This window comes from Anser cygnoides, chromosome 20, assembly GCF_040182565.1.
Source record: "Anser cygnoides isolate HZ-2024a breed goose chromosome 20, Taihu_goose_T2T_genome, whole genome shotgun sequence".
Lineage (NCBI taxonomy): Eukaryota > Metazoa > Chordata > Aves > Anseriformes > Anatidae > Anser > Anser cygnoides.
The window spans coordinates 9357717-9384963 of NC_089892.1; the positions used below are offsets into that span (position 1 = coordinate 9357717).

The window sequence follows — 27247 nt, forward strand, 5'->3', positions numbered from 1 at the left end:
CACCCACTGGGACTTTCCTAGCTTCCTCCTACACGCGAGGGGAAAAAAAGGCAGAGGGAGGCAGGCAGCAGGCACCTCGGGGAGCTCGATGAGCCGCGGTGCTCCCTTCCCTGAGCTAGGTTTCTATTGTAGGCGGTGCATTCCTCGGGAGGGAGGGTGCGCGTGTGTCGGTGCCTTCCCACACTCGGGACAGCTCTTATTTAATGGGGGTCTCCATGCAGGGCAGAAGCCAGAGGAGATTTTGCTGTTGCCAGCTCCCAGCCAGGCTCAGCGGCAGCTCACACGTCAAGCGCCGGCATGGACCGCAGGGCTGAGATAACCCTGGAGGAGGAGGCTCCGGTGATCGGCCAAGCCTCCAGGATGCACCTCAAGGAGGACTTGAGGAGGATACGATGCGCTGTGCTGCTGTGCCTGCTGGCCGTGCTGCTGCTGGCATTGCCCACCGCCTACCTGCTGGTTGGAAACCTCCGAGCCCCCACCTCCTGCTCTGGCCAGGTAAGGCTCTGCCGTGCATCGGACCTGCTGCCCTAAGAGGAGGGGAGCGTGGCGTTCCCCATCCCCCATCGTTTGCTTATTTGTTTTTCTGGTTCTTCTCTCTTTATGAGTTTCTCATGTTTAAGGGAAGGCGAGAAGTTCGCCGTTACCTTCCGCCTTCCTTACTCAGAGCCAGTCTGCCAGGGACAACTCTTATGATTGTTCGGTCTTTTTAACTAACGGTTTCTGTTCCTCTTGTCGTAATTTCACTAAGGTCACAGCACAGCATACACCTTTAAAACTTTTACTGGCGTGCTGCAGAAAATGCTTAAGAGAAAGCTCTAGTTGATGGAAATTTGTGTCTCTCCGCTGATTTCAGCCAGATTTTGATACTACGGGTCATTTTCCTCCTTACTTTTGGATTAGCTCTGAGACTTCCCCTACCATGTCCTGTTCCAGCAAACATCTGCTGAGTGTGCTGCTGATGTCAGTGGGTCAGTGCCTTTTGTACATGATCGGGCAGACAGCTGGGGCTCTCATGTATTATCAGTGCAAACTCCTGCGGAGATAAGATTTGGGACAACTACAGTCTGATCCTAAAGCTTGCATCCCACTTTTTTACTCCCCATCAAAGCTTTCTCTATATCCAGGGAACTTCTGAGCTCTTTTGCTTTGACAGACAGCTAAACTCTCTTTGCTCCTAGAAATACAGGCTGGCTGGTGCAGTCACTTCTAATGCTCTCCTGTGCTGCCCTACTCCTGCTTATGTTAGCCTGCAAGTGTCTACACTCACTGCAGACTATGAATCCAGTAGGACTGCCACATGCCAGAAGGAAGAGTTGTGCATTTGGGTCTCAAGAATTAAGGTTTAAAGGAATTTTAGTTTCAGGTTTGAAATTCCCCACCTAATAAGCCTGCTTGTCATATAGCCGTATGCATACTTAGGAACAGCAAAAGAAAGCAGTGTTAGTAAGCGGCCTTGAGAGCAAACTTCGGACGTAGGAAACATTTTGCCTGCAGATGTTTGGACAGTCTGTCAGCTGTGTCTGTAGCTGCACGCATGTGCGTGCTTGGCTGCACGGAGCAGCACTAGCCCTGCTTTGAACCTGAGCCTGCACAGCCGGCGTGTCACACCCAAGCAGAGCCAGCTCCTGAGTGCATCTTCCACGTTACCCGGTTATAACTTCAGGCACAGCTGAAAGGAAGTGTGACAGCCCTGCACAGTACGTCAGACTGCTCAATTTGCTGATTTCTTGCACGTGTACATTCTGCTGCGCTGTCCCTCTCACTATTATTTAGGCCAGTTGGAGCGGGCGCACACAGACTGAAAAGGCATTTCGGATGGTCTCATTGCTCTTTCTGTTCCCATCCTCTGAGGCTCTGCAGTACCAAGCAGAAAGTTCCATTCTTGAAACAATCGTAAAAAGAAATAGTATCATAATGTTAGCTGTTTGATAGGACTAGCGTGTTCCTGGCTCTTAACCCTGCTGGAAGAGTTAGTGGAGAAAAATATTTGTGACCGGGTTTAGCTTCTTAAGAGGAAAAGCGCAACATAAACCATTAGATTTGCTCTAGCCTGGATTATATGAGCATGTATTTCCATGTGTCTACACTGACTTATTAGTGCATAGTATTCCCACAGTGATGTAACGAGGTGATCAGATGAGTTACAGCCGCTGCATGTCCCAGTGAGGGAGGGAAAATCATCAGGGCTGGCCGCCTGCCTGTGGCGCTTGTGCCAAGCCGAGTGGGTGGAGCGCCTAGCTGCAGTTCCACAGGATCCTGCCTTTGCTGCCTATTTCATTCACTCCACGGATCACTGATGGTGTCACCAGTGTTGTCCAGCAACAGAGCGCAGCTGGGCGGATTTGTCTGCCTGTGGAGCTTGCTGTTAATCCCCCCCTAAGAGCCGTGCCACGGGCTGAGCGTGGGTGCTCAGTCCCACAGCTCAGCACAGCCCAGCTCTGTCCAGGGGAGAGTTTCTGGGTGTACAGGCTCTCAGAATCATGTCTTTTCATGTTTCCATCTGCATTTGAAGACTGAGAACTGCATGGCTAAAGGATGCCTTCTTCACACACCCCATTGAAATCCTGGGCCAGAAGAACTTGTCTGGGACCAGGCATGCATGCTGGAGCTCTCTGCGCACAGCTTTTGGGTGCGAGTGTCCTGGGCGTACCGGGAGCAGGTGGACCGGCCCCAGTTTGCACCAGATGTGGGTTGACTCGCTGTCCCTTGCAGCAGTGAGCTCACAGAAGGAGCTCTCTCGGTGCCCCAGGCCCAGAGCTCAGCCCGCACCTGCCAGATTGTCCCCTCCTCCTGCACTTGGGCCAGCCCGGGGCAGCCAGAGGGACTTGGCTCCGGCATCTCCTGGGAGGCACTGGTGCAGCCAGGCAGGTGAGAAGCAGATGTAGTAAATCCCTGAACCCGTCCTTCCTGGAGCAAGGAGGAGGAGAAGGGTTGTGCAACAGGGGTGTGCCTCTTCAGTTTGCCTGTGGGGTATGACAGTTTGCTCATCTCGGTTTCTGTGTGGGTGCACATGCTGTCACATTCTCCTTGGAAGGGGTATAAACTCACCTTTTCCTCTGGAAATGCCCCTTTCAGGAAAGAGCAGGGCAAATTATGTCATTACAGCAACATGTGTTAACCATCAGCTCTCTCTTTCTTGTGGTATGCTGCGTCTTGCATGAATAATTGGTGCCTTGATGATGGTTTCCCTGCACACCTTCCAGGCTCGCTACATGGCTTCCCTTTTGGAAGTACAAATCACTTTCTTCCGTGCTTCAAGACAGAGTGAGGTGAGGAAATAGAGTTCTTTAAGCAATGACACATGGCTTGGGCTATTAGCAGGAAATCTGTAAAAGGGAAGTCAAATTTCAGCCTGAGTGCACAGATCCACCAAGGGGAAGAGCACAGCAGCCAGGAAAGCATCTCCATCTGTCTTAGCAACTCGTTCTGCTAGCCCCGTAACGCAGAGAGTCAAGTCCTGACCTGCAGATGTTGGTACTTGGGCTTGTGTTGGTGGCATCCTTAGCATGGCAGGGCCACAAGCAGTGAAAAGGGAAATTCAATCCAGAAACTGTCCAAAGGGTTGCACATGAACATGTGTGCCATGTCAGCCTCACAATGGAGACGGGAGGTGCCACAGGATGGAAGGGACTTTAAAGTCCTAGCAGCTCCTCCTGGATCTCCCTCCTGCAGTACAAAAGGATATAGCAGCAAAGCTTAGATGAGACAGGCAGAACTATAACCTGTGCAGAGCCAGAAGCCCTTATGGCCTGTCCAAATGGGAACAGGACCCCAAATGGCTTCATGATCCTTAGGGATGGAGAGGTGCTTGGGGAGCAGCAGGGAGCATTGCATCCAGTCCTACCTGTGCGGGACTGTCTTTCCAAAAACCACAAAAATGCTGCTTGATAATGCTTATGCCTCTCGCGGGCAGAGAAGCCAGCACATGCCATGGCCCAGCCAAAAACCTCCCACTGGAGGCATCTTTCAGCAGCAGGGGACCAGCAGCAGGGGACCTGTCCAGGCCATGCAGCAGCCCTGGAGCACGCAAAATTGGAGGTACAGCTACTGTGCATGCCCTGCAGAGCCCTGCCTGTAAATTAGCATGTTGCGCTAAAAACAGAGCGGTGGAGGAGCTGGGGGGGATTTTGTTTATTAATCCCCCTGCCTCCAGCACCAAGCTGTGTTTCCCAGGCAGTTCCCCTGGACAACCCCCTCTTTGAGGTGTGAGAGGCAAAGCGCATGCTCAGGGGATGTTTGGTCCTTCTCCTTGGCTTTAGCGAGACATGGATGTAGATGCACTGGGGCTTTTGGACGTTCTTGGTATCAAAGCAACAGAGCAGTGTGTTATGTGCTGCAGTTTTCAGGGTAAGCAGAGCTGTTGGAGAAGTCCTTTGTCCCCAAGTCAGCTGTAAGGTGGGATTTTCAAAGTCACTTGGCACTGGCTACAGTCTCTCTGGAGTAACTGAAGGGAAAATTGAGGCCATGGTCTGAACTTTTCAGAATCACAGCTAAGCAATAAGGGAGAATAGAGAAAAAATCTAATTGCGTAAATGATTTCTGTACTGTCTCATGCTGCTTGGCTCTCCCTCATTTCCTTCATCCTGAAAACTCTTTATGCATCTCCACTACACCATCAATCTACATCTTTAGGACAAATATTATTAATACCTGGACATTATGTAGCATTTTCTGGTACTGAAATATTTTTCTATGGAAGTTTAGAAGATTTGTATCCCTATCGAACAGCACAATTGGGGAAAAAAAAATACCTTTCCCACTTAAAAGAATAATTCACACTCTGGAGCACCCTGCTTATGCACTGCCCCTTAGCACGTAGAAAAGCAGCTGCTGCACGAGGACTATCCACTCGGCATTCTTTGGAAACGAGTAAATTGAAGTTCCATGAAAAGCTTCTTTGTGATTTTTTAGTCAAGACCATTTCAGCGTTTTTGATAAAGCAGCAGGATTCTTCTTGAGATCCTTCCCACTTCCCCATCATTTCTGCTTGTATTGCAATGCTGCGCATATATAAACTACTTCACCAGAAGTTAGGCTTTAAATAACCGGTCCCACTGAAGTTAGATGATTAAACATAGGTTTGTGATTGATTTATAGCTCCCTGTGGTTCTTAGCATTGTTAGGAAATATGTAACTTGATAAATATGTAGAAAGTGCCACATAAATAAAGCTGCAAATATACACATAGGCATCTGGCAGAAAGCAAGGGGGATGTTTGAGGGAAATCCTCGACACAAGCTTGTGCTTCCCGCCAGGGGAAGGACAGTAACCTGGCTGTGACTGTGTCCCATCAGTTGTGTTCAGATACCACAGCAAGCAGGCAGGACCTCAGAGAAAGTTGCTGGTGACAATGAGAGGCGCAGACACCTCGGCACCATTCCTCTCTCAGCCAACACCGAGCTTTCTCCCAGCCTCTCTCCTAGATGACGTTTCCTGCAGGGCAGATGACCCCCGTGCCTGGGCTGTGTGTGTGTGTGTTTGCAGTAGAAAGGGAGGGAAAAAAATATAGTTTTCCTTCTCCATTTCTTTTCCAGCACACTGGAGCCATTATTTCAGAAATGATGTTTTTCTGCAGCAGCACATGGCTGCTCGCTGCTGGTGAAACACTTTGGGCTCACCAGATCAGCCAGCAGTCCCATACAACCTGATTCTTCCCCTCACATACCCTCCTTGCTATAACCTGTGTACATTATGCATTTTCAACTTCTCCTGCAATACTTGGAGCTGTGTGAGATGCAGCCACTGGGAGACAACTTCAGCACCTACATGCTGGTATTATTTCAGCCTGGTTTTTGAGCAATGCACATCACACCGTCTGTTGCAAGCCGATCAGTGGCAGCTTGCTGTACCCAATAAATTCATTGCAGCCATCCTTGATGCACACCATACCTCACCAGGCAGCCCCGAGCTGGCTGCGTATCACCAACCACTGGCCACCTGCAGCCACACTGCCAGCATCATCCTACCAAGCACCGTGCCTGGCACAAGCACAAGGGACGATGCTCCCCATGCTCCGGGGAGGCCGCATCCAGTGTCAGCATCCCGCAGCTCCTTCCTTCCCCCTGCAGCGTGCTGGGTTCAGGCTGCCATGGCAGGACTTGCTCCTGGCAAGGAGCCACGGGCCATGCAGGATGAGTCAGGAGCCACCTGGAGGCGCACGGCATGCAGCCGGTGGCTGCCCTTTTTTTGCTGCTTGACCCAGATGTCAGCACCGCTTGGCACAGGCCCTGCTACCACAGGGACGGGTCATAAATATGCTGGTGCGTAGTGCTAGAGGAACATTTAAGATGCAAGCGAACATGAAACAGCCTGCCTTGCCTTGGGGCTCCCAAGAACTCAAGGCAGACCTAAGTGATAGACTTACAGTCTGAAATAACTCAGAAAGGGAAGCAGGGGAAGCAGCAGGTCTGTAGCTGGTACAACTCTTAGTTTCTTTGCTAGCATTTTGGATGCAATTTGCTCAGCCCTGCTGAGGCGTGAAGCAGGGAAGAAGGGAAGAATGTCTCACATTGCTCTGCTCGCTCTGTTTCGCTGCATGGATGGAGACAGGAGTCACCAAGCAGTGGTGCTGGGTGGGCATATGGTCCCATAAGAGCGTTAGCGATGGCCTCTGCCCCAGCACTGCCACAGGCTCACGGCCCATGAACAAGGCTGGAGCCAAACCCAGCCATCACAGGAGCCCAGCTCCTGTCCCTGGCACCTTTTCTGAGATGTGGGTGGTTTCTAACAAACAGTAAAAATAAATAAATAAATAAACCTCTTGCAATGAGGCAAAGCTCTGTTGGGGCTTGTCCTTTTACTTAAAAGCTGTAGCTGAGGTGGAAGATATCAGTGTCACATCTCATGTTTTCAGGGATAACACAAACTGGACCCTGGTGGAGGAGCCCTGGAGCTAACCATTTGCACTTCTCTCCCACAGGTAGCAGACGAGAGGGGCTCTCACCTTCTGAAGCAGCGGGCAGTAGAAACTGGTAAGTTTGCTGTCCCCTTCCCATCCCCGGCACATTTGCTTACTGAGGTTTTGCAATTGCTGCCGCTGCGCCCAGGGCTGACACCTCCCCGCCCACTCTCATGGCCCAGATCCCCTCAAGGCAGAGAGGAATAAGCCACAGGAGGCAGGAGGTGGGGTACAGCAGGGGCCGTAGCGAGGGGCGAGCACTTCTGTCCCCATTCCAGCACGGGCCCACACCTCCCCAGCAGCTCACTGGGACCAGTAAAACTCCCTCAGAGAGCCAAAGTGCGGTTTCGGGAGCCCGTGCACACCCTGCGCCCAGCCAAGCAGGGGAGTGCTCCCCCTCCACTCACTTAACCCTTCTTTTTTTCTCTTTTCCCCTCAGTCACAGATACAATTCCCAGTGCAGAGAAGCCAAGAGCGCACCTGACAGGTAATGCTCGTTCAATACCAAAGCGTTCCCCTCAGGCCTTACAGCTGTCGCAGTGCAAAAACCTCGGTTTATACGGCTCTGATAGGATCAGGTGTTGTAAGAAGCAGGGGAGCAATAGTCATTGGCTTTGCTTTGCGCTGCAGATTTACCACGGCGGTGTGCGTAGGGAAGGGCCTGCAGAGGAGAGGCAGCCAGGACCGGTGCCGCTTCTCCTGGCGGTTGCTGTCACCAAGCGAGCACTCGGGCCTCTGAAACCAAGCATCAGTGAGTGCCCGCTTTCTTAGGAAAGGAGCCCAAGTGAGCTGTGATTTACGAAGAACTACCAGCTTCGAAGCCAAATGAGGTCATTAAGTCCAGTTTTAGGGCCCCTATTTTTGTAAGCCCTGACTGAAGCCACACATACTACGTTCCTATGAAATAGCCACCTGTTTTTGGTGTGATCATCTCTAACGCACATTGGAGCAAGCAAGGGAAGAGCTGTGCCCGGCTGAACCCCTCTGAGCTCGTACATGTGACAGGAAAATGCCCTCACAAAGCGCTGCTGTGGGGCAGGTGATCTCGCTGTGGAGCTGGGGCTCTCATCACTCCAAGGCCCCTGTCCTCAGCCCTCCTCCCTCCCTCCAGGTCCACCTTCCTGGAAAATTTAGGGATTACCAGAAGGGGAACAGGTTCACGGCGGGTTCCCATCTGGATGGGACTGAGTGCTGAAGGGCCCCCCAGCTGCTCTGAGCTTCTCCCATCTGTCCACTAAGGCAATTTGCACTGCAGTCTTCCCCAGCACCCTGTGTGCTGTCCCAGGGGAGCACCATAGTAACCTGAACCACGCAAGACGCTGCATGAAGCTTCACACAAATTTACATACAGGGTTGAAGCAACTAGTGCTTCAGGGCTGAGTTTTTCCCTGGCATTGTTTACTTTTGCTAATCCACAAATTCCTTCCTAATGCACACTCTCAGTCCCATCTCCTTCCTCTTGCTAGAACATCCAAATGGGCCTGTCCCTGCTCAAAGCACATCCTTGCGTAAATGCAAGCTGGCAGGAGCAGAAGGACCACGTCTGCTAATGTAGGTCCCCCCGTTTCCCAAGTTGCCACATGACTGAGACCCAGAAGCTCCCGGGGTGGCTGACTCAGAGCTGCAGCCAAAGTGCTGCGCTGCTGACAGGAACTTCCCTGGGTTGCACAAAAGTCCACTTGTCACAGGGAAGCACCCAACAGTTTACTCCAAATTTCCTCAGGCCTCCCGTTTGCAAGAACTCCTTCGCCATCATTCCCAAGCAGCGCCCCTGGGACGCTGCCTGTCCTCCTCAGCCTGATGTTTCAGCCCCATCACTGTTAGCCATGAGAAGGAAAAAGCTATGTTTTTTCTCACTCCTTTTCTGTGCAAAATGGAGCTGGGGACCTGAGCTGAAGGCATCTAGGCTGCTGTGCTACATAGCCATCAGGAAACCAGACGTCCATGAACTTGTCTTTAAGCTTTTTTTTTTTTTTGAATCTCAAAATGGTTTGTGTTAGAAGGGACCTTAAAGCCCATCTAATCCCTCCCACCAGCCCAGGCTGCCCCCAGCCCCATCCAGCCTGGCCTTGGACACTGCCAGGGATGGGGCACCCACAGCTCCTCTGGGCAGCCTGTTGAGCCCAGGCATATTTTGGGGCTTCTCTGCACCCTGTAAGCAATGACTTCCCAAACTTAGTGGTGCATCATAGTCAGAAAGCTGTGCTGTTCTAAACTTGTTATATAACTTCTTGAGTGTCATCCTGCTCTTTGCTTGTCAGAATCTGTGACTGACTTGTGCATAGAAAGTGAAAAAGGAATAATTATTCTTTAGATATTTCTTGCATTCCACCAAATCTGGCACCTTCTTCAGTTAAAATAGTAGACTAGGTACTCTCCCTCACAGGAAATCTCTTCCAGATCCCTATCTGCTCCTCTCTGTCTCCTTCTAGATTTAGGAACATATATTCTGAAGGTGAGAACAGAGGAGTGAGGGGAATGAGAACTAGCTGGAGTACTTAGCATGGGAATGCACCACTGAATTAACAGTAGCAGGATGACTCAATGTTTTGGTCTCTGTTCCTTTACGAAAAATTCTCCACCTGCTCTTGGCCTTTTTAACACACATCGAGCGTGTTGAACCCATCATGACACTGACATCTCCCTGGTGGCTGTAGCTAGTAAAGAATGGCATGGTCAGCATAAATAATCACTTGGGACTTTTCTCCATCCCCATTCTGCCCCATGCACTTGTTCATACTTGGTGCTGGCTGCTCCATGCTGTGCCATCATCCCCACTGTTGTACTGGGCTGTACTTCAGGGGAAGATGCAGACCAATGCCTATTCCTCCTTGTCACCAGCCTGGAGCACAGCTGGATGCAGCATGTTGCAGAAACCCCATCAAGTACCTGGCTGGCATTTATCATGCTGCAATGCTAATTATAATAAGCACTCCACTAAATCTGGGTAGAAAAACACTTTTTGGTTCCACTTGGTTGTCGAACCTTCTAAGAACAGTTATTAAACTCCCAGGGCACAATCTTGAGCAACAGAGACTCTGCAGCCATTGTGCTTTGCAATACGGCATGCCGCACAAAGCTGTACTCCACAGGAGACTCATACCCTCATCTCTTTCTTATAATACAGCTGACAGTATTAGGCCATCACACCAGTGAGGGCCATGAATTGTAGAAACCCCACAAGTTCACCAACATGCCATGAATGCACCCAAGAGCTGCTAAGCAATGGGGATTCCCCAACAAGAAACTAAACCGAAAGGGATCTTAGGAAAAGAGAAGAAATCTGGCATGTAAGTGATACCAGAAACTAAAAACGCAGAGGAAACTTGAAGGAGCTGTAGCAATTAATCCCTTACTAAAAGCAGATTTTATTTACTTAGAGGATTAGCATAATATGTATATTTGCTGAAAGTGCGGCTCCATATACTTCAGAAATAAATCAATGACAAATACAAATAGTGCTAGAAAAGGAGCTATACTGTATTCAAAGGCATTTGAACATGCATTTTTTCCTCTTGGTGTATCTCTAAAGCATAGAAAAAAATAACCAACTTGGAAACAGAGCATCATTACAGTGAGCACTAGCCTAAAAGGAAGGTTATAGCTACAAAACTTAGAGTTGCCTAATTCTAGAAGTTATGAAATCATGTACTTCGAGATGCGTTTTAGTTATTTAAAAACATTGAAGAATTGAGTGTCACTGACATTTTAAGTGCGTCATTGTACACAGCAAAAAAAAATTCTCATGAAGCTTCTCCTCAATTTTCCCCCAAACTTCACAAGATGGAAAAGAGCCCAGGACATTTTTGGGAAATTTTCTGATCCTCTACCTCAAACAAGCTTCCCTCTGTTACCACCTCATCTCTGAGAGGTCTTACCCCAAGCTGTTGTAATCAGCATGACCCAAGTGCTACTTTAGTTTTTGCCAGGATGCAGCCCAGTCCCTGGATGGACACCTGAGGCAGATGAGATGAAGGCAGAGGAGGATGAAGGCAGACCACAAATACTTTCACTTTCTTTTACTCCTCTCTTTCTGTATCAGGCAACGCTTCGTTGGCTCTAAGCCTCGTAGTCCTTATAATACTTCTATATTTTAGCTTGGCTTGCTGTCACAATCCCTGTCTATTGCCCTCCCATACAGAAATACTCTCTTCATGTGCTTTGCCTCCTGGGAAAAAATAGACAGATGTAATTCTTCAGCAGCACTGACAGGCAGGCTGAGAAAAAAAAAAAAAAAGCCATTATTTTGTTGGGCTACTTGAAGAATATGCAGGAAATTGCACTTCTAACATCAGCTTGTCTCCTTATTGGTTATCTATTGCCAGAAAAAAAAAGGATGCCATGGGACTGAGCATATTCATTTTCCTGAATCTCATGTCACCCAGAGTAAACATAAAGGTCATTGCCAAGCACTTCAAAGTGCTCCCTTACCTGCATTCAGCTTGCCTCCCTGCCCATGCACACACACCTCTTCCCCAAACACTGAATCAAAATCAACTTTAAACATTAACCTAAGTTCATGAAAAAGAAAAAGGGTTGGTTTCCTGGAAATCAGTTGACTCAGTCTTTCTCAGTGTTTAACATCAACTTTCCAGGTTTGCTCTAATACCTGGCAGAATCTCAGCGGTATGTATGCTCTCCACCACTTCGGCTGCTGTTTTAGCACAACAATTTTATGTGGCAGTCAGTTAAGGGCAGAGAAAACTCTTCTGCTGCTGTGCAGAAGGAATAAGTGCTAGGGCTTGTTCTGCTGACTGTCGTGTGAATAAAGTCAGAGCGGCAGAGGAGAGGTGAAGGGAAGAGGGCAGCAGCTCTCTGATTCTTCCTGAGAGCCTCTGCAGCCTGGGGAGCATCCTCAGCCTCTGCTTGGATCAGACCAATGCTAGGGTCTGGATTAGAGATCTGTTAACTGCCAGACCATTTTGTTTGTTTGTTTGTTTTTAAGTAAGAAATAAAGCTGAAGATAACATTAAGCTTAATGTTTTGCTCTATCAAAACATTTTCAAAACACTGAGGTAAAACTGGGTTTTAATATGTGTTACTTCGAAACTGGTCTTTTTAAAGCACATTGGGGTATTCTAGTTTTATGGTAAAATCAAAGGGCACCAGTAAATGAAAGGCAGTTGTACAGCAAAAGGTTTTGTTGTGAACACCCAGAAGGAAAGCTGGGTGCAAGGGCTAACCAAAAGCAACTTGGCCGGAAGAGAAGTTCAGGGGTCTCAGTGCTCGATGACAGATTGTGCTGACCGTTGTGAAACTTTTGCAAGCAAATAGTGTCTGTTATCCTCTGTTAGCACTATGGTGGCATAAACATAACTTCAGTCCATTGCAACTCAAGAAAATGTTGCTCTAATGCTTCTTACTGCTGCCCTGAACCAAGATGTACAGGTGTGAACCATCGCAGCACAGGTCTGTACAACTCCCTAGCACTGCTTTCACTTAAGGACAAGGTTCGTACTCTGAGAGCCGTGGGGTAAAGCAGTCTGTGCTTCTCGATGGTGCTGTGAGACTCAGCCTTTGGGAAGGACGGCCTTGTCGCACCACCTAGGACATCCAGTTGTAGCCCAGCCCTGCAGGCAGCCTGCTTTGGCCGAGGTCTTCCAGCTTTGGCTCCTGATGGCTCAGATCTGGGCACCACTAGACACGGTCCAAAAATGCCACTTGCCGGTTGGCCTGCAGCCAACTTTGTCTCAGCTTTTTAGCTGTAAAATAAGAACCTTTCCCTCCTGGTGTTTTAATTCCCCTTTGGAGTAGAGATCCATTATCATGTTCAGCGGGATTTCCCCAGGCAGAGCAAAGTAACCCATCTCTTCTCCCTCTCTCTTTGTCCTGCAGTGAAGAAACAAGACCTTTCCAGCACCATGGGAAACCACCTACCAATCCTGCAGTGGGAAGACAAGAAAGGCTTGGCCTTTACCAAGAACAACCTGAGTTATTTCAGCAACTCACTGGTGATACCTGTGTCTGGGGACTACTACGTCTATGCTCAGGTCACTTTCCGAGGGCCCATTGAAAGTTCAGGGAAAGCAAATTCTGTCACTGCCATCATCACCAAAGTCACCGACAGCTACCCCGAGCCCACCCAGCTGCTGACCAGCACCAAGACCCTCCGTGAAGAAGGGAACAGCTGGTTCCAGCCCATTTATCTGGGAGCTGTGGTCTCCTTAGAAGTAGGGGACAAGCTGATGGTCAACGTTAGCAACATTAAGCTGGTGGATTACACTAAGGAGCACAAAACCTTCTTCGGTGCCTTTTTACTGTAGGTCTCTGGCAGCAGCTGGTGGGGGCTGACGTGGCCCTGCTGGACTCTGGTTTGGTGGGGGCGCGTTGGGGTGCTGGTCGCTGTTCTGTTCTCCTTCTGTACTGTCACTCACCTGCAGCACTCTCTGCAGCCTTAAATTAAGGGGTAGGGAAAGCTGAAGCCGCAGGCTGAATTGAAACAAAGCAAAAAACTCCAGAAAAATGCAAGTCAGGCTAGAGGAAAATAGAAGGTTTTGAAAGCAAAAGCTAACAGCTCTTCAAAACTTTGTATGCTGGGGAGGGACCTGTTATATGTGTGGGATAGGCCTATTTATCCTGAATACTACAGCTAGGCTGCATCACTAACTCCTCTTCTAATATACAATTTCCTCATCTTGAAAAAAAAAATAGTGTTTTAAACTTTCCCCAACACTTCCAGTATAGTTTTGCATTACCACACTTCAGATTCTCAGTTCTAAAAGGTAATTATTTTTTGTCATTTCCTTACAAATAGATTTGCTCAGTACTTTGCACTAATATAAAACCCACATTAATCATTAACTGCTTAATTAATCCCTTCCAACTTCCCTGTGAAGTAGATTAAAATTATATTGCATTTTGCAGAAGCTACCTGATTTTTTTTTTTTCTCCAGGAAATTGTTTACAGTTATGTAAGTCAATATGCAGGCTTAAGCCTTTATGCAAAACTTCTAGGGAACATGCAGAAATGCTTTCTGTTTCAGCATGACAGCGGAATCCCCCTGTCAGATCCTAACATTAGGAAAACAGAAAAAAACAAGGCAGAGGCACGCAACAAAGTTTTCTGCACTATTTAAAATCAACCAACGAAATTTCAAGAGAAACCTTCTGCAATATCTGGTTTTCCAATTCGTTTAATGCAAAGCAAGTGCAACTAAAGAAATCACTGCCTTGCTGCTCTCCCCCCTTGCAACCACTGCTACAGCAGTCTGCAAAACGCAAAGGACTCCCCAGCCTTTGCCTGGGCGAGGGCTGCCAACCAGCAGCCCGTACTAAAAGTTCTCGGATCCAAAGACAAGATCATGGTGTGCCACAGCCAGGTGCAGAGCTCAGGAGCACTCAGCTTCCCATCTTGCACTTCTTTTTTTCATGGACTTGCTGTCTCTCCGGGAAATTCCGCAGCTTTCCTTCTCCTCCCACAATAAATACATCACTGACAATGACTCAGGTCACGTTCCAGTAGATGCAGGCCTCGCACTCTTAACTGCCCGGAGGTCTCACACCTGAGCACCTACCACTCAGCCATTCTGCAGGGGCTGGCTAGCGGCCAGGCTTTACTCACTGCAGCTCTCTTTTTTTTTGCCTTACCTCATTGGGCTCCCTCCGTTTTCTTCTTCTTGGTCAGAAGCGACAGCAAGGCGTGATTCCCTAGCTATTGTTTCCACCCAAAGCCATGGCAGGGCCCAAAAGCACGCTGTTAGTGCCAGGGAGGCACCAAGGCTGGAGAACCCACGGGACTGGGGACAGGGGCTCGCAGCTGAAGGGCTCGAGTGGGCAGAGGAGCTCCCTGGTGGAGGCAGCCCAGCTACAAAAGACCACGTGCGACATTGCAGCCTGACCGGCAGTGGGCTGCTTTGGCCACAGCAAGCCACTTCCAAGCAGAGACAATTTATTGCTATATAAAGATCTGTTTGAGGTGAGAAGGCAAAACACAACAGAAGCACAGAGAAGGGCCAAGCAGATCAGAGTATGAAGGGAAGAGAGAGGCAGAGAGGTGGGAAATCCAGGCAATATCTGGGTCTCTACCTCGTCATGGCTTGGGTATAAGCACTTCTGGGCTAACAGCAAGACTATGCTTCTTAATCCTAGCAGATCTTTTATCCAGTTAAATCATCTCAGAAAAGCAAGCTTTTTGACCATCCTTCCCTATTCTGCAGTGCCTTGGTCCCGTAGTAGGTTCTCAGTCATCCTTCACTGTTCTATCTACACCGAGGCAGTATTAAGCACAGTATTAAAATACACAGTATTAAAAGCTAGGGTGTTGGCATCTTGCCTTGCTCTTCTTTCCTCAGCGGATGTCTTTCTTACTTCCTGCTCCTCCTTGAGTCTAGGCATCAGATGTTGGTCCCCTGTACAGTATAGCCCACCTAAGACACCTTGACATTGCTGCTGCATCAAAACCTCCTTAGAGTTAGCTTCTCATCCTTTCTTTGACTTGTCCTTCACTTTCCCCACACCCACATCTCAGCTGTCCTCTTGATCCATTTCTCCCTCAGGCACCTTCCTTCCTTCTTGGCCCTATCCATTAAGCATAAGGACACCTCTTTGCCCAAACCTAAATTTCTACACACAACTTCTCTCTTATAATCATCCCAGTGCACAGAAAACTGGTATTTGAAAATAGATCAAGACAGCAGAAAATAAAGGTAGCATACCTGCTAGTAGCTGCAAATGCCCTTGGCCAAAACATCCTGTAGTTCTTTCATTAGCTAGATTCACTTCCATTTTTAAACCCTTATTGCTACGTTGCCTTCATCTGTTCAGTCTTTTATGCTAAAACTACCTCTTGGAGACAAGAGGAGTTATTCCATATGTATCCACTCAGCACCTAGCATACAATCTGGTCTTGTTATTTCTCAGAAAGGGCAACTCATCATTCACCACCTTGGCAGGGCTGTTCCTACTGCTCAGAAATCCCATTTTTTCCCTTCGCACCATCAAAAAATGTGGTGAGATTGCAAGTTCAGGAAAAGGTTGTTCTCAGGGAAACCCTAAGACTTGCCATTTCTTAGATTTTCTCAAACATTCTCTCAGCACCCCATACTGAGTCCTTCTGAGCTGCTGATCCCTTCGTTGTGTGCCCAAAATACGATCCAAATTCATGAAAACATGACATTTGCAGGTCTTGCAGACCACCACATGGAGGCACTTAATGTGACTAGCACACCAAAGAACATGGCATATCTCATAAAGAGGAGACTTAAGTGACCTCTCCAGGACAGGTGATTCTCAGCAACTATGTGGGAAAGCTTTTATGAAGTTATAGAGGATGAATTTGATGTATCCTTGGAGAAAATTGGAGTGCAAATTCTAGCTTTACTAAGTTACAGAAATTCAGAAAGCTCTTTACTTCTACAAATGAGGTAACGTAGCGTTCTTCTGAGGCCATAGGGCAATCCTGATAGGCTTGTAGAGCAGATTTCCATAAAAATTATATCTAAAGTCATCATCACTTAATTACTGTTGCACTGAATATGATAAATATGAGTTTCAGGGGACAGAAATTGTGCGTGCAGTATATAACATAATAAAAGAAACTTCTAGGGAATACATACACATATAGACATGTTTATATATTTATACATATTCCATACAAGTTTTAGGAAGTGCTTTGGCAATAACAAGCCCCTTCTGTAACAAGGTACATCATTTTTGTCCACTGTACACTGATGATAATTTTCTCAAGCAAAAACTTGCCTGCTGCTCTAACAATACAGGTGTGACTCTTGTTCCATTAGCCATGTCACAAAAATATTTATTTTAGTCCATAGCAAGCTCTCCTACCCCATTATTTACACCAGCTTGTAGCACGTTTAGCACAGTAGCACACTTTATATATATCATAAAGTAATTTATCTGGCATTACTTGTTTTAAAGTGGTGCAGGCATATTAACGTGCACACATCTACCCCAGTGGAAATTCTCCCTTTCTCCCCTTCCCTCCATACAGCGCTAATGTTTCTGTAATAGTGACTAGCAAGTATAATAGCAAGCACATGGGCTGATTCTGACCCAGGGACTCCACAGAAGCCAATGGCACAACCTCAGGGTAAAGCTGCTTAAGATAGAATTCAGGCTCAAAGAGAAATATTGCAAGTAGACTGAACCCAAGTTGCGAGTGATCTGATTTTCCCAGAGCTAAATAAGGATAGAAGTGTTCTCAGAAAATCACGTTTATTGAGTTAGAAAATTTCTTTAATGTAAATCCTTTCTGGAGATGTGAAAATGCGTATACATCAGCATTTTCAATTGAATGAGAAGATGATGAAATCGGGCCTTGTGAACAAGTGACCTTTCAGTTTGTGGTCACACTGAAACTATGTTTTGTTTTGGGTGGATGTGAAACTAGAACAGTTATAAGAAAAAGTCCAAGCTGGAGGAATAGGGTTCAAGTAGGCAGCTTGTGCTACATGAACTAAGATAATTACGTGATTTCAGATTTTGACCCTTTCATTTTCCAGTAAAAGAGATATTTAAGCACTATACAGAATAAAAACATTGAAAGAAAAATAAATTTATTTTTTAATATGAAGTATGATCAAAATATTTTTGTTCTTAGGAATTTTGTTCTTCCCCAATCACTTTGATCTCCAAAAAGCTGACACTAAATATAACCCAAATTCATACAATGGTTCACTTACCTACTGCTTCCTTTCCCCTTAAAAACTAATAATAAGCATTAACTCTCTCTCTGTATAGATATCCAAGCAAATTTAAATCAAGCTATAAAGGATTACAGCTCCAATCTTACCAACATACGCTTTACTTAGTCTTAAGCATGTGCCTAAGATGGGTGACATTGTAAAAGCGAGCTCAGTTTTCCTATCTGGTGTATGGGAGGAGTAAAATCAAATTAAAAGCGATGTGTTTTACCTATGTTTACCCTGAACTACACCATTATAGGAGGAACCCCCCAAATAAGGAGCACTCACACGGACCATCGTCAGCACATGTATGTTGGCAGGATTAGGGTCTAGAGGTGGAAAGTTAAAGGTCATGTTCCTTAGTAAAACATGACCCAAATAACAAACAGTAGGCTGCTGAGATGATTTTGGACATTGCAGTTAGCAGATGTCAGCTTGAGTAGACCCCCAGAAGGAAGGGATGTGACCAGTCTGTATCACAGCGCAGCACAGACCAAGTGGGATGGATTAAGGTATTACTTGTGATTTTCAATACAGATAAACCATATTTTGAAAGATTGTCATTTTTGAACTCTGTATAACTGATCATATTGTGCTCTGTGTTTATTAATCTCCTGGGTGGCCCATCATTTCAGATGAGAAATGAAGAGAAAATTCGTTCTTTAGAAGAATCAGACAGCGTCAATAATTTTTGCCCAAATCTGGGTATTAAGCACCAGTATAGCATTTTGCTACTGTAATGTATTTTCATTAAGTGATTGTATATTGTCTTATGCTTCAGTACCAATGTTCACTTTTACCGGTAGAACAGACAGACTTAGTTTTTTGTTTCTAAGTTTTATGATAATAAAAATGCAAGTTAACTAACGTGAGAGCTTCTGATCCTGGTCCCCTTCCAAAGACACTAACCCAACTGCACACATAAGGTTGATCAGATAATACAGCCAAACACCCATGCTGCTATGTGTTAATCACTGTTATTGCAGTTAGCAATCCTGCACCAGAGTGAACTCAAATGTTTTTCTCTGCCCCAGGAGTTAATAGGGCTTCCCTTTCAAAAGACAAAACAGAAGTCGAGCAGATTTTCTTTTCCATTCATTTTTCCCCTTTGCAGTGTGGGAAACAGCTGGTTCCTTTTTTTTTTTCTTCTTCTTCCTTTGTCATTTCTTAATACATTTTGAAGAAAGCCCTGTGGAAAAGCAATGCTCATCAGAAACTGCATCGCAGTCATACTGTCAGTCCTGAGTCAGGGCCCACTGCTGAGCAGATAAGGGAGATGGGAACCATGTTATTCCAGCCAGGTTTGAAAATCACCACCTGACCAAAAAAAAAAAAACCACATTTGCCCTGACTATAGCTATACATGAGAGCACCTTGGCAGTTTAGGAACTCAGCATTTCCAATTTCTCTGCTGACTGTCAGACGTAACCCAGCTGGGAAGCATTGGCCAAATGAGGGTTCAAGACTTGAGTGAAGGCAACAGAGCTCTGGGCACCCTTAGTCCTGTTCTGCATGGAGCTTTGCTGTCCTTACACAGTGTAGTAGCAGTACCCATTGGATATGTACTTCTCATCCTGGATGGTGTTATCTTCAATCCTTTGCTGCCAAGAACATAAACTCTTCCTCTTCCGCTAGAAGAGTTAAGAAATATGCCTACTGGGACAATATTTCTGATCTCCACAACTTGTCATTTTCCTGGCTTGAATGCCAAGTAGCATTTCTAAGTTAATTCAGAAGTGATTTCTGATTTAAAGCTACGTGCTCTGGCTCAAGTAAGGTTTTCACTTGGAAACTCTGATGGAGGAAGCATGTTTACCCTGGCTTTCATCCACTCACATACCTGAGATACTTTGTTAGGCAGGTGGCAGCTTCAGTAGAGCAGCCAAGAGTTAATTAGTAGGAAACAGGCTTTCCCCCATAAGAATTCCACAACAAAAAAGTGCGTTTCTTTTGAATTCAATAGCTACCTCAGATTCAAAGAATAGCAAAGGTGTTTTTTTCTTTTTTAATCTTCCTGCTTTAACCTGAGCTAAGCGGAATTCCCTCATTTTATTGTACTTTGTTTAGAGTGAAATGGCAGTAACATAGCTGTAGTAGCTTGAGTTACCATCTTTGTAGTCTAAATACACTGGCATGTACGTTCCCTCCACATGAGGATTTTGCTTCATTTTCCCTACCTTTCTCATCCAAAAGTTGGATATTCTTAATAAATTTTTATGTTCTCTTTCTAGCAAGGGTAGAGATTTCTAAAAGGCCACCTCCCCTGGAATGGGTGGAGATAAGACCTTCTCGTCTCCCAAAGCTGCAGAGGAATGTATAAAAAGATAATATTTTACCAGCTAAATGCAAGTGAGATTATAATAGCAGCACTCAGCAAGGGACAGCTCTCCCCAGCCCCCACACAGCACTGCACTCCCTTCCCAAGAAGGCTGGATAAAGCTGCTCAGATAGTTACTGCCTGAGCAGAATCTTCACTAGGTTTGGTGTTAACAACTACATCCATGGACATGGGTGGTGAAGGGAGAATCTTACTTTCATGTGATGCATTTGTTATTCCACTAAATTCACCCGGGACAGTAGGAAAGTTTAACTTCTTGAGGTGCCCAACCACAACTAGATCTGCAGCTCACCAGCTTTGTTCTTGCATGAAGACCCCTTTTCCAGGCTGGGAACAATTTCAAAAGTCACTTAATACACCCAGCTTTTGGGAGAAGCTTTGAGTTCACTCTGGCAGGGCTTGAAGACTGTCTCAGTTGGTGCTCCATCCTGCAAGATGCTTAGGAGACAAAGCGGGTGAATGGAAGGAACACTCATAGGAAGAGACTTTACTTCAAAAGTCTCTGCTCATCGACAGGCAGCTGAATAAGGGCCAATTTTTTCCAACACACTCAGCAGCTGTCAGACAGGCTCTCAAAGCTAAGAATCCATTGATTCAGTTTTTTTGACGCCTGGTGCCAAAACCAGACAGGAATCTCTTCAAAAGTGAAGAAACAAGCCAAGTTTATTAATAGCAGCAGTTCCAAATTCATTTTGCCTTAGAAGTATTACTACAAGTCCTTTGGAATAGCATGCGAAACATCACCTCAAAAGCTAGAGCCTAGTACCATAAACACCGGGTTACTGTAAATAGTACATCATTAAGTTATTAAATATTACATTAAGTCTTAAATTATTAAATACTATATTATTAAGTGCCATAAGTAGGAAGGTTTGGGTGGTTTTGCTGAATTATGAACTAAACTAGCTTCCAGATGCTCTCATTCTTGTACAAATCAAGCTATGTTTTCATTGATTGCAGAGTTTTATCAAAATGTCAAAAAGGCACTGAAAATGTTTACTGCGTATTTATTGGTACTGTACATATGTGAGTTATATGTAAGAAATTGCAAAAAACATGGTATAAAGTTGAGATCTATTAAACTTAACAGCTATTTACTTTAGCAGATGTCTTTGATGTCTTCTGACAAGGAAGTTTATACATATTTTTTTAAATACGTGCTTTAAAATAAAAAATAAAAGCACTTCTATTCACCTTGATTCCTGAGTCCTTCTGTATTCTAATATCTACCAAGTGCTCATATTTACAGCTGGGAAAGGCAGACATTTGTTTACCCATAACAACATGGTTAAGTGTGCTATATTTTTCACATAATACATGATTTCACAGATGTGTAGATTTTTTTGTATGCAAGCTATTAATACATTTGCATACAGAATATACACTCAGGGCATTATTAATCCTAATATTTCAGGAGCAGTGAAATTCATCCCTCTTCATCTGAGGACCAATTTTGGACATTTTCTTGAGCCTTTGTTTTAAGGCCTGCAATTAAAATATTTTGGTCCAGTAGCATACAATCATATATCAGGGAACTGAAAGTTATAGTCTCACTACTCTTCCCCCTTCCCTTCCCCCAGACAAAGCTAGCTGAATCTCACCATCATTTAAGGTGCTTAACTCTGTGGAGAAAAAAAAAACACACAACCAAAGAGTCAGTACATCCTGAAAACCACCTACCATACTTCGGTATGAAAAAATCCCTATTTAACTGCTTTCCGCTCTATACTAGTAAGATTTAGTAAAAACTCATTATGTTCTGAGATTTGTATAGAATTTCAAAACATTTGAGCAGGACTACATCTGCAGTCCAGAAAAGACCTTTGTGTGGGTCAACTGAATTCTGAAGTCTCACAACAGGATCCATTTGACCAATCCTATAAACTAATGTTTCTGCCAGAATGGCAATGAAAAAATCCTTTAAAAAAAAAAGCATTAACACATTTTGTTCATGGCTGTCAACTAAAGTTAGTGGTGGCTCCTACCTGCAGTCTGGAAGCCTGGCATTAGTCTGACTTCCTCAACAGTCAGAGGGAGATGGGGTGACTTGCTCTCTGGGTACATCTCCCTTTCTCTATTAACTGCATACAGCTAGAAATTCCAGCACAGCTGAGGTTAAGCAGTAGGAATCACGCACTGAGCTTCAGCTCTGGGTTGAGAAAGTGACCGTTTGGGTCAGCAGCTTGGTCTGCGGCCTCTCAGCAGCTGCCAGAACTGGGGCCTGAAGCTGGCTACTGCACCAGCCCCTGTGGCTGTTCCCCTCCAACCACCAAGACTACAGCAAGGCATCTGGCTTTTCCCTTGTATTCCACCCCTTTATCTGATATAAATTCGTTAAAGTAGGAGAGCCCTGCCCTGTACCACAGGAGGGGAAGAGGTCCATCGCTCCCTGCTGATGGTCCAGCCAGGGGATTACCGCAGAGGCACGCAGCAGTCTCCCCTCTGCAGGCAGGATACAGAGGCAGTTGTGCACGCAAAGGTGAAAGTGGAAGAGAACTTAATCAAGCAAACAGCTGCCAGAGCAGGATTATCTGTCAAATCATGCAGAATAGTTTTGTTCACTACACTTCCCCTTTCTCATCAGTTCCTGAAAGCAAAGGATGGAAAACGGCATCCTTTCAAAGAGACGGCTAGTGCTGCTTATGCCCCAGCCCTTCAGCTGGATGACTTCACTTTTTGCAGATGTCCCACTTCCTTTTCTGCATGTAAATCAGGGAAATCTCTAGCACAAAAACAAGGAGATATGAAACAACTTTTTCCTATAGCAGTGGGACTGTTCCTCTTTGCTACTGAATTATCTGGCAAGTAGGTATTAACGTGTGGAGAACTCCCCTGTCTGTACAAATATCTAGGTCCACTGAAACTAGACAGTTCCTTGGGCTGTTACCACCACCTTAATCATGGTGACATCTCATCAGTTTTCCTTCAGAGGTCATCCCTTCATACTTTAATGGAGGCGGTTAAAAGAAGAGGTGAGACAAAGAGGACTGAAGAAGGCTTTTTCTTTACCCACTGTCTGCATCTAGTTGTCACTTCTGGCTAGGAACATGGGACTGATCTCCTGCGTATCCCATTACTGCTGCCCTCCTACAGTCATAAACCAGATTTGGATGCTTATTCGTCTGGCACATCCGCTATTCCTTACCCCAGCTCCTCAATTACAGTCCAAGCTTCAGAAAAGCACTTATGCAACTATTCAAAGTACATAACCACAAACCATTTCTTTTGGCAAGCACAGTTTTATGTGGGAGTACTTTCTTGCTTCAGTGGGGCACCATGGGGATCGTGCTATAAGGTTGTAAATGCAACAAGGACACCATAGATCTTTAAGGAGGTTTTAGTTTGTTTATTCTCATAGACAGTTCCCAAGAGGTAGCTGAGGAAAACCCACTATTTTTACAGCACTGATCCTGGGCAAAGCAGCACGCTGGCACAGTTGCCACAAGGAATTTTCATGTAATTTCTTCCCAGAAATGCCTCACTGTGTCACAGGGTGGATCTCCCGAGTGATAAAGCTGACTATCATGCTACACCAGCACCTGATCTCTACTTCATGGAAAATCCCAGAGGAAGGCACACATGCTATGATCATGGCTGGAGTGAGTCAGCCATGACCTCAGGGCTGACCTCCTGCAGGCAGAGAGCAGGTCAAAGCAGTGCCTGCAGTCTACCTGCCTATGTCTTCTGCAACCCAAGCCAGGCCCAGACCAGGAGAAAAGGGACACCAAGGGACACGAGGCAGGTTCCTGGGACACCCCCAAGCCCAGCGGTTCTGAATTGTGTCATTTCTCCACCCACCCTTTAGTATATACATCACCAGGATAAAAACTTCAAGTGCTAAAGCCAGCCATCCTTATTTCCTAAGTTACGGGTTTATACCCATCTTCTGGTAGCCTAAGAAGCTAACTGATAGCCTCCTTAAGGTGTGCAGCCCCATCATAGCTTGTCTCTGCTCTCTACCCACCTCTGCCACCCTTTTAGAAGGAAACTCATCCCCCGACCCCAAAGGCTCCCAGGTCCCTCTGCTCCCACACAGGACAACTCTCCTCCCACAGTAGACAATACAGCATAGACTATTTTACATTAAGATTTCTCTAGTGCCAGATCTGTACGAATACCAGTCACACATTTAGTTTTATATTTTTACAGCTTAGAAGTCAGCAAACAAACAGCAACTTCAGCTTGTGCTTCACAAAACACACCCCTAGTCCTCACTGAAGGGCTCCAGTATCATTTAATTGACCTCAGGAATCGCTACCCCAGCTTCTGAGAAGACTCTGCCTTCAGTGGCTTTCCTCCAAGCCTTGAATAAGCAACCGACCACCACTCAGAGGAAGGAAACCAGACTTTTACCCCACTACACATACAGTACTGGCAACATGCAGCACACTTCATTCAGCTCAGGGCTCTCTTACACCAAGCTTTCCATGATGGTCATACACAGCCTTCAGAGTAGTCCCATACTGCAGCTGCAGGAGGAGGGGAAGAAAGCCAAGTGGCATTTGACCTCTCTTGCACTTGTTATCAAGCCAACAGTCGGGCTAACCTCATGCTCAGGGCAATGCTGCCACTCCCTTCTGCTTCTTGGAAGTCACGGGAGCAAATGGCTCTGCCTCAGGACAAGCTGTTGGTATGAGTCTGAAGGTCACCCCTTCACCTCCCAGAACACCACTTGGTAACACAAGAGGTTTTTGTGAGGAGATTGCAGCTTTAACAGAAGTTCTTGAAAAAAAATTTGCCCACTCAGAAATGAGATTTCTAACAACCTTGGAGACTATGAGGGTCCTCACAGTGCAGGTCCTCCAGGGGTCCCCTACTGGAAGGCCCTGCCATGCTCCACAAAGGCTCTCAGAGCCCTTGACCCTTTTTCCAAGGGTTGTGCCACTAAAAAGTGATTCTTCTGAGCTGGAGCTTTTTACATGACAGAAGCTACAGTAGCCAAGAGTACTGCCAAGTCTAAAGAGACCTGGCAAGAACCAGAAACCACACAGACCCAGGAAAAGGCCATCTCACCCTTCTCCTGCTTCCCAGGGAAGGAACTACACACACCAGGAGCAGACAGAAGCCGCAGGTTCCTCTTGTCCAGGCTCTCACACAGTGCCCTGAGTGTACCTTTACTCCCTTCACCAAGTGGTCTACACACAGCCCATACCTCCCAGGAGGCCTGTTGGGGTCTGAGACACATTGCCAGCCAATAACCCAGCAGGCAGAGCATTCTCCCACTAAAGCAAAAGACTGAAGACCTTAAAAGCACAAGAAACATCCCAAGGTATCAGGCGAGTCCTTTAACAACAGTGGTAGGAGATGCTGTTTAGGGAAAACACATGGGTCTGATCACTGGTTTTGTTACATTTCCCTCCTGTACTATTGCATCACCATCCACTGTAGCAATAACTTCAGAAAGTACATTCATGCCTATTCCTTTTAATATTAAACTCATGACTAAAAGAAAGGCTCGTGAACAGATTAGTCACTCTGTAAGCAAGTTGGTAATAATTATTTGTGCCTCAATTTCCTCTGAGGGATTCCTTAAATTCCGTGTCTGCTGTGCCAGAACACTCCTATCAGTTTCAGTCTGAAGATTAGAAAAGCCCTTGAGCCAGGACAGCACATCTCACCTGGAGCACAGGAGCTATGAGATTAGTCTCGTCTGGGACACACTCTCCTTCTTGGCTGAGGCTTTGGAACACAACAGTTGTGTGTCAGCATCCACGTTTCCTGTTGCTTGTCATCCAGGAACCTGTATCACATTAGAGGAACCTCATCAGAAGCCACAACCATGTTGTCTTTACTTCCCATAGGGATACAGCATCTGAGCTGTGGGCCTTCCTCGCTACCAAGTCAGATGTGGAGCCACAGGGATCAGCACAGATGCTAATAACCCAGAGGCTGGTCAGCTTACAGCAACATTTGAGAGCATTCTCCATTGAGCAGAGAGCTTCTTACCAGGGCCCTGTGTCAAAGGGAGCTGCAAGGACCAACTTAGCCAAAGAGGTCAGGACTAGGTGATAGTCCCAGCTAGCTTCCCGTCTCTGATAGGAAACACCACTGAGAAGATAAACCTTTTTGTCCTGCCTTCCTTCCCTCATCTTTACATGCCCTTAGTCTTTGATCTGGGAGACACAAAGAAAACAGATTAGCCAGGATATTGCTGGCTTGTTAGCCTTTTCCCCTTTTTAAGCTTTCCGATGTGGCTTCTCAACAAAACTCAAGTATTTCTTTTCTTCTTTCCCAATTGACTCCAGAGCACACAGCCACAGAGCCAGGAGCCCACCCCACGCTTCTTGGAGAGCCATGCTCCAGGGATTAAGGAGGAGCATAAGGTTGCTATCTGCCACAACACCGCCTTCCCACACAGCAGGAATTTACAAGGAATTTCAGAAGTCAAGCCAACAGGCTCAGACTGCAGGATGATGTCTCCTTGCTCACCCTGTAGTCATCCCTATCAAATACTTCTGTGGATAGGGTTCAGAGAAAGCCTTTGGCTGAAGAAGCTGAGCACTAACTCAAAGTCACATGGAACAGGAGACATCACATAAGCATTAGCCTGAACTATTGCATTATTTGAGCATTTTCCAATCATGTCCTTAAAGAGACTACTTTTCAGAGTTGACTAAATAAACAACATAAGAAGTCTCCCTCAACTCCTCACTGCAGCCTCCCCAAACAAGACATAAAAACCTCACTTTTCCCCGTACCTTCAGTGATGGGCACATCCAGACACCCGGGCCCTGGCACACACTGCAGACCACCCCCCTCTCCCACCCTGCATAAAGAACCCCAGTGCAACACAACCACCTGCTTCTCCCACTCACCCATATATCATCTTCCCCAAGCACACAGCTGCAGGAGCAGAGCAAGTTGGGGCTAATGGAGCCAATTAGCTGTCATTAACACCTTCTTGACCCAAGCCAGTGCTACCCCATCAGCCCACCTGCCCTGAGAGGACTTCTCCAACCTAGTGCAAGCTCTATGTGTATCCCTCTGTGCTGCACCTCCTTCTTCAGGAAAATACAGCAGCTGACAAAACCATATCAAAACCCTCTAGCACTGCCTTGGTGCTTTCCAGCTCTCTGAGATGTCTCGGATTCTTCTCCCCTGCTGCATGGGCCTGGCCTCCAAGCCAAGGTTCCCATCCCCATCACCACTCTTCTGACTTGTGCACCCCACTTGCGAGTGATGCCCTGATCCCCATCCACAGATGGCTCCCTTCACTAGTGAGCTCCTTGTTGTCAATGTTCTCAACAAGAATATGTACTGTCTACATTGGAGAACATGTTACGTTCTCCATACTCTCTGTTTCCTCTGTCTTTGCGGCCTTTCCAGCTTGTATTCAACAACCTAAAGCAGCATCCTGTAATGAAACCA

General features: G+C 46.3%; 1 protein-coding gene and 1 long non-coding RNA gene across 4 annotated transcripts; one reads left to right on the forward strand and one right to left on the reverse strand.

The window, feature by feature from the left end:
• Window positions 1-13562, forward strand: TNFSF15 (TNF superfamily member 15). Its single transcript, XM_013182838.3, has 5 exons — window positions 1-128; window positions 222-495; window positions 6920-6971; window positions 7338-7385; window positions 12734-13562. Exons 2-5 carry the CDS (start codon window positions 298-300, stop codon window positions 13159-13161), a joined length of 726 nt encoding a protein of 241 aa, XP_013038292.3. The 5' UTR covers window positions 1-128; window positions 222-297; the 3' UTR covers window positions 13162-13562.
• On the reverse strand, window positions 2697-27007 carry LOC106037097 (uncharacterized). Of its 3 annotated transcripts, none has more exons than XR_007160133.2 (3): window positions 26578-27007; window positions 25498-25619; window positions 2697-3666 (listed from the first exon to the last, which is right to left on the reverse strand). It is a non-coding gene; the product is annotated as an uncharacterized lncRNA (long non-coding RNA). The 3 variants fall into 3 exon arrangements; XR_010826069.1 differs by lacking the exon at window positions 2697-3666 and adding an exon at window positions 3685-4490 and having other exon boundaries at window positions 26578-27003; XR_001207826.3 differs by lacking the exon at window positions 2697-3666 and adding an exon at window positions 12695-12780 and having other exon boundaries at window positions 26578-27004.
• Between the last annotated feature and the right edge of the window lie 240 nt (window positions 27008-27247).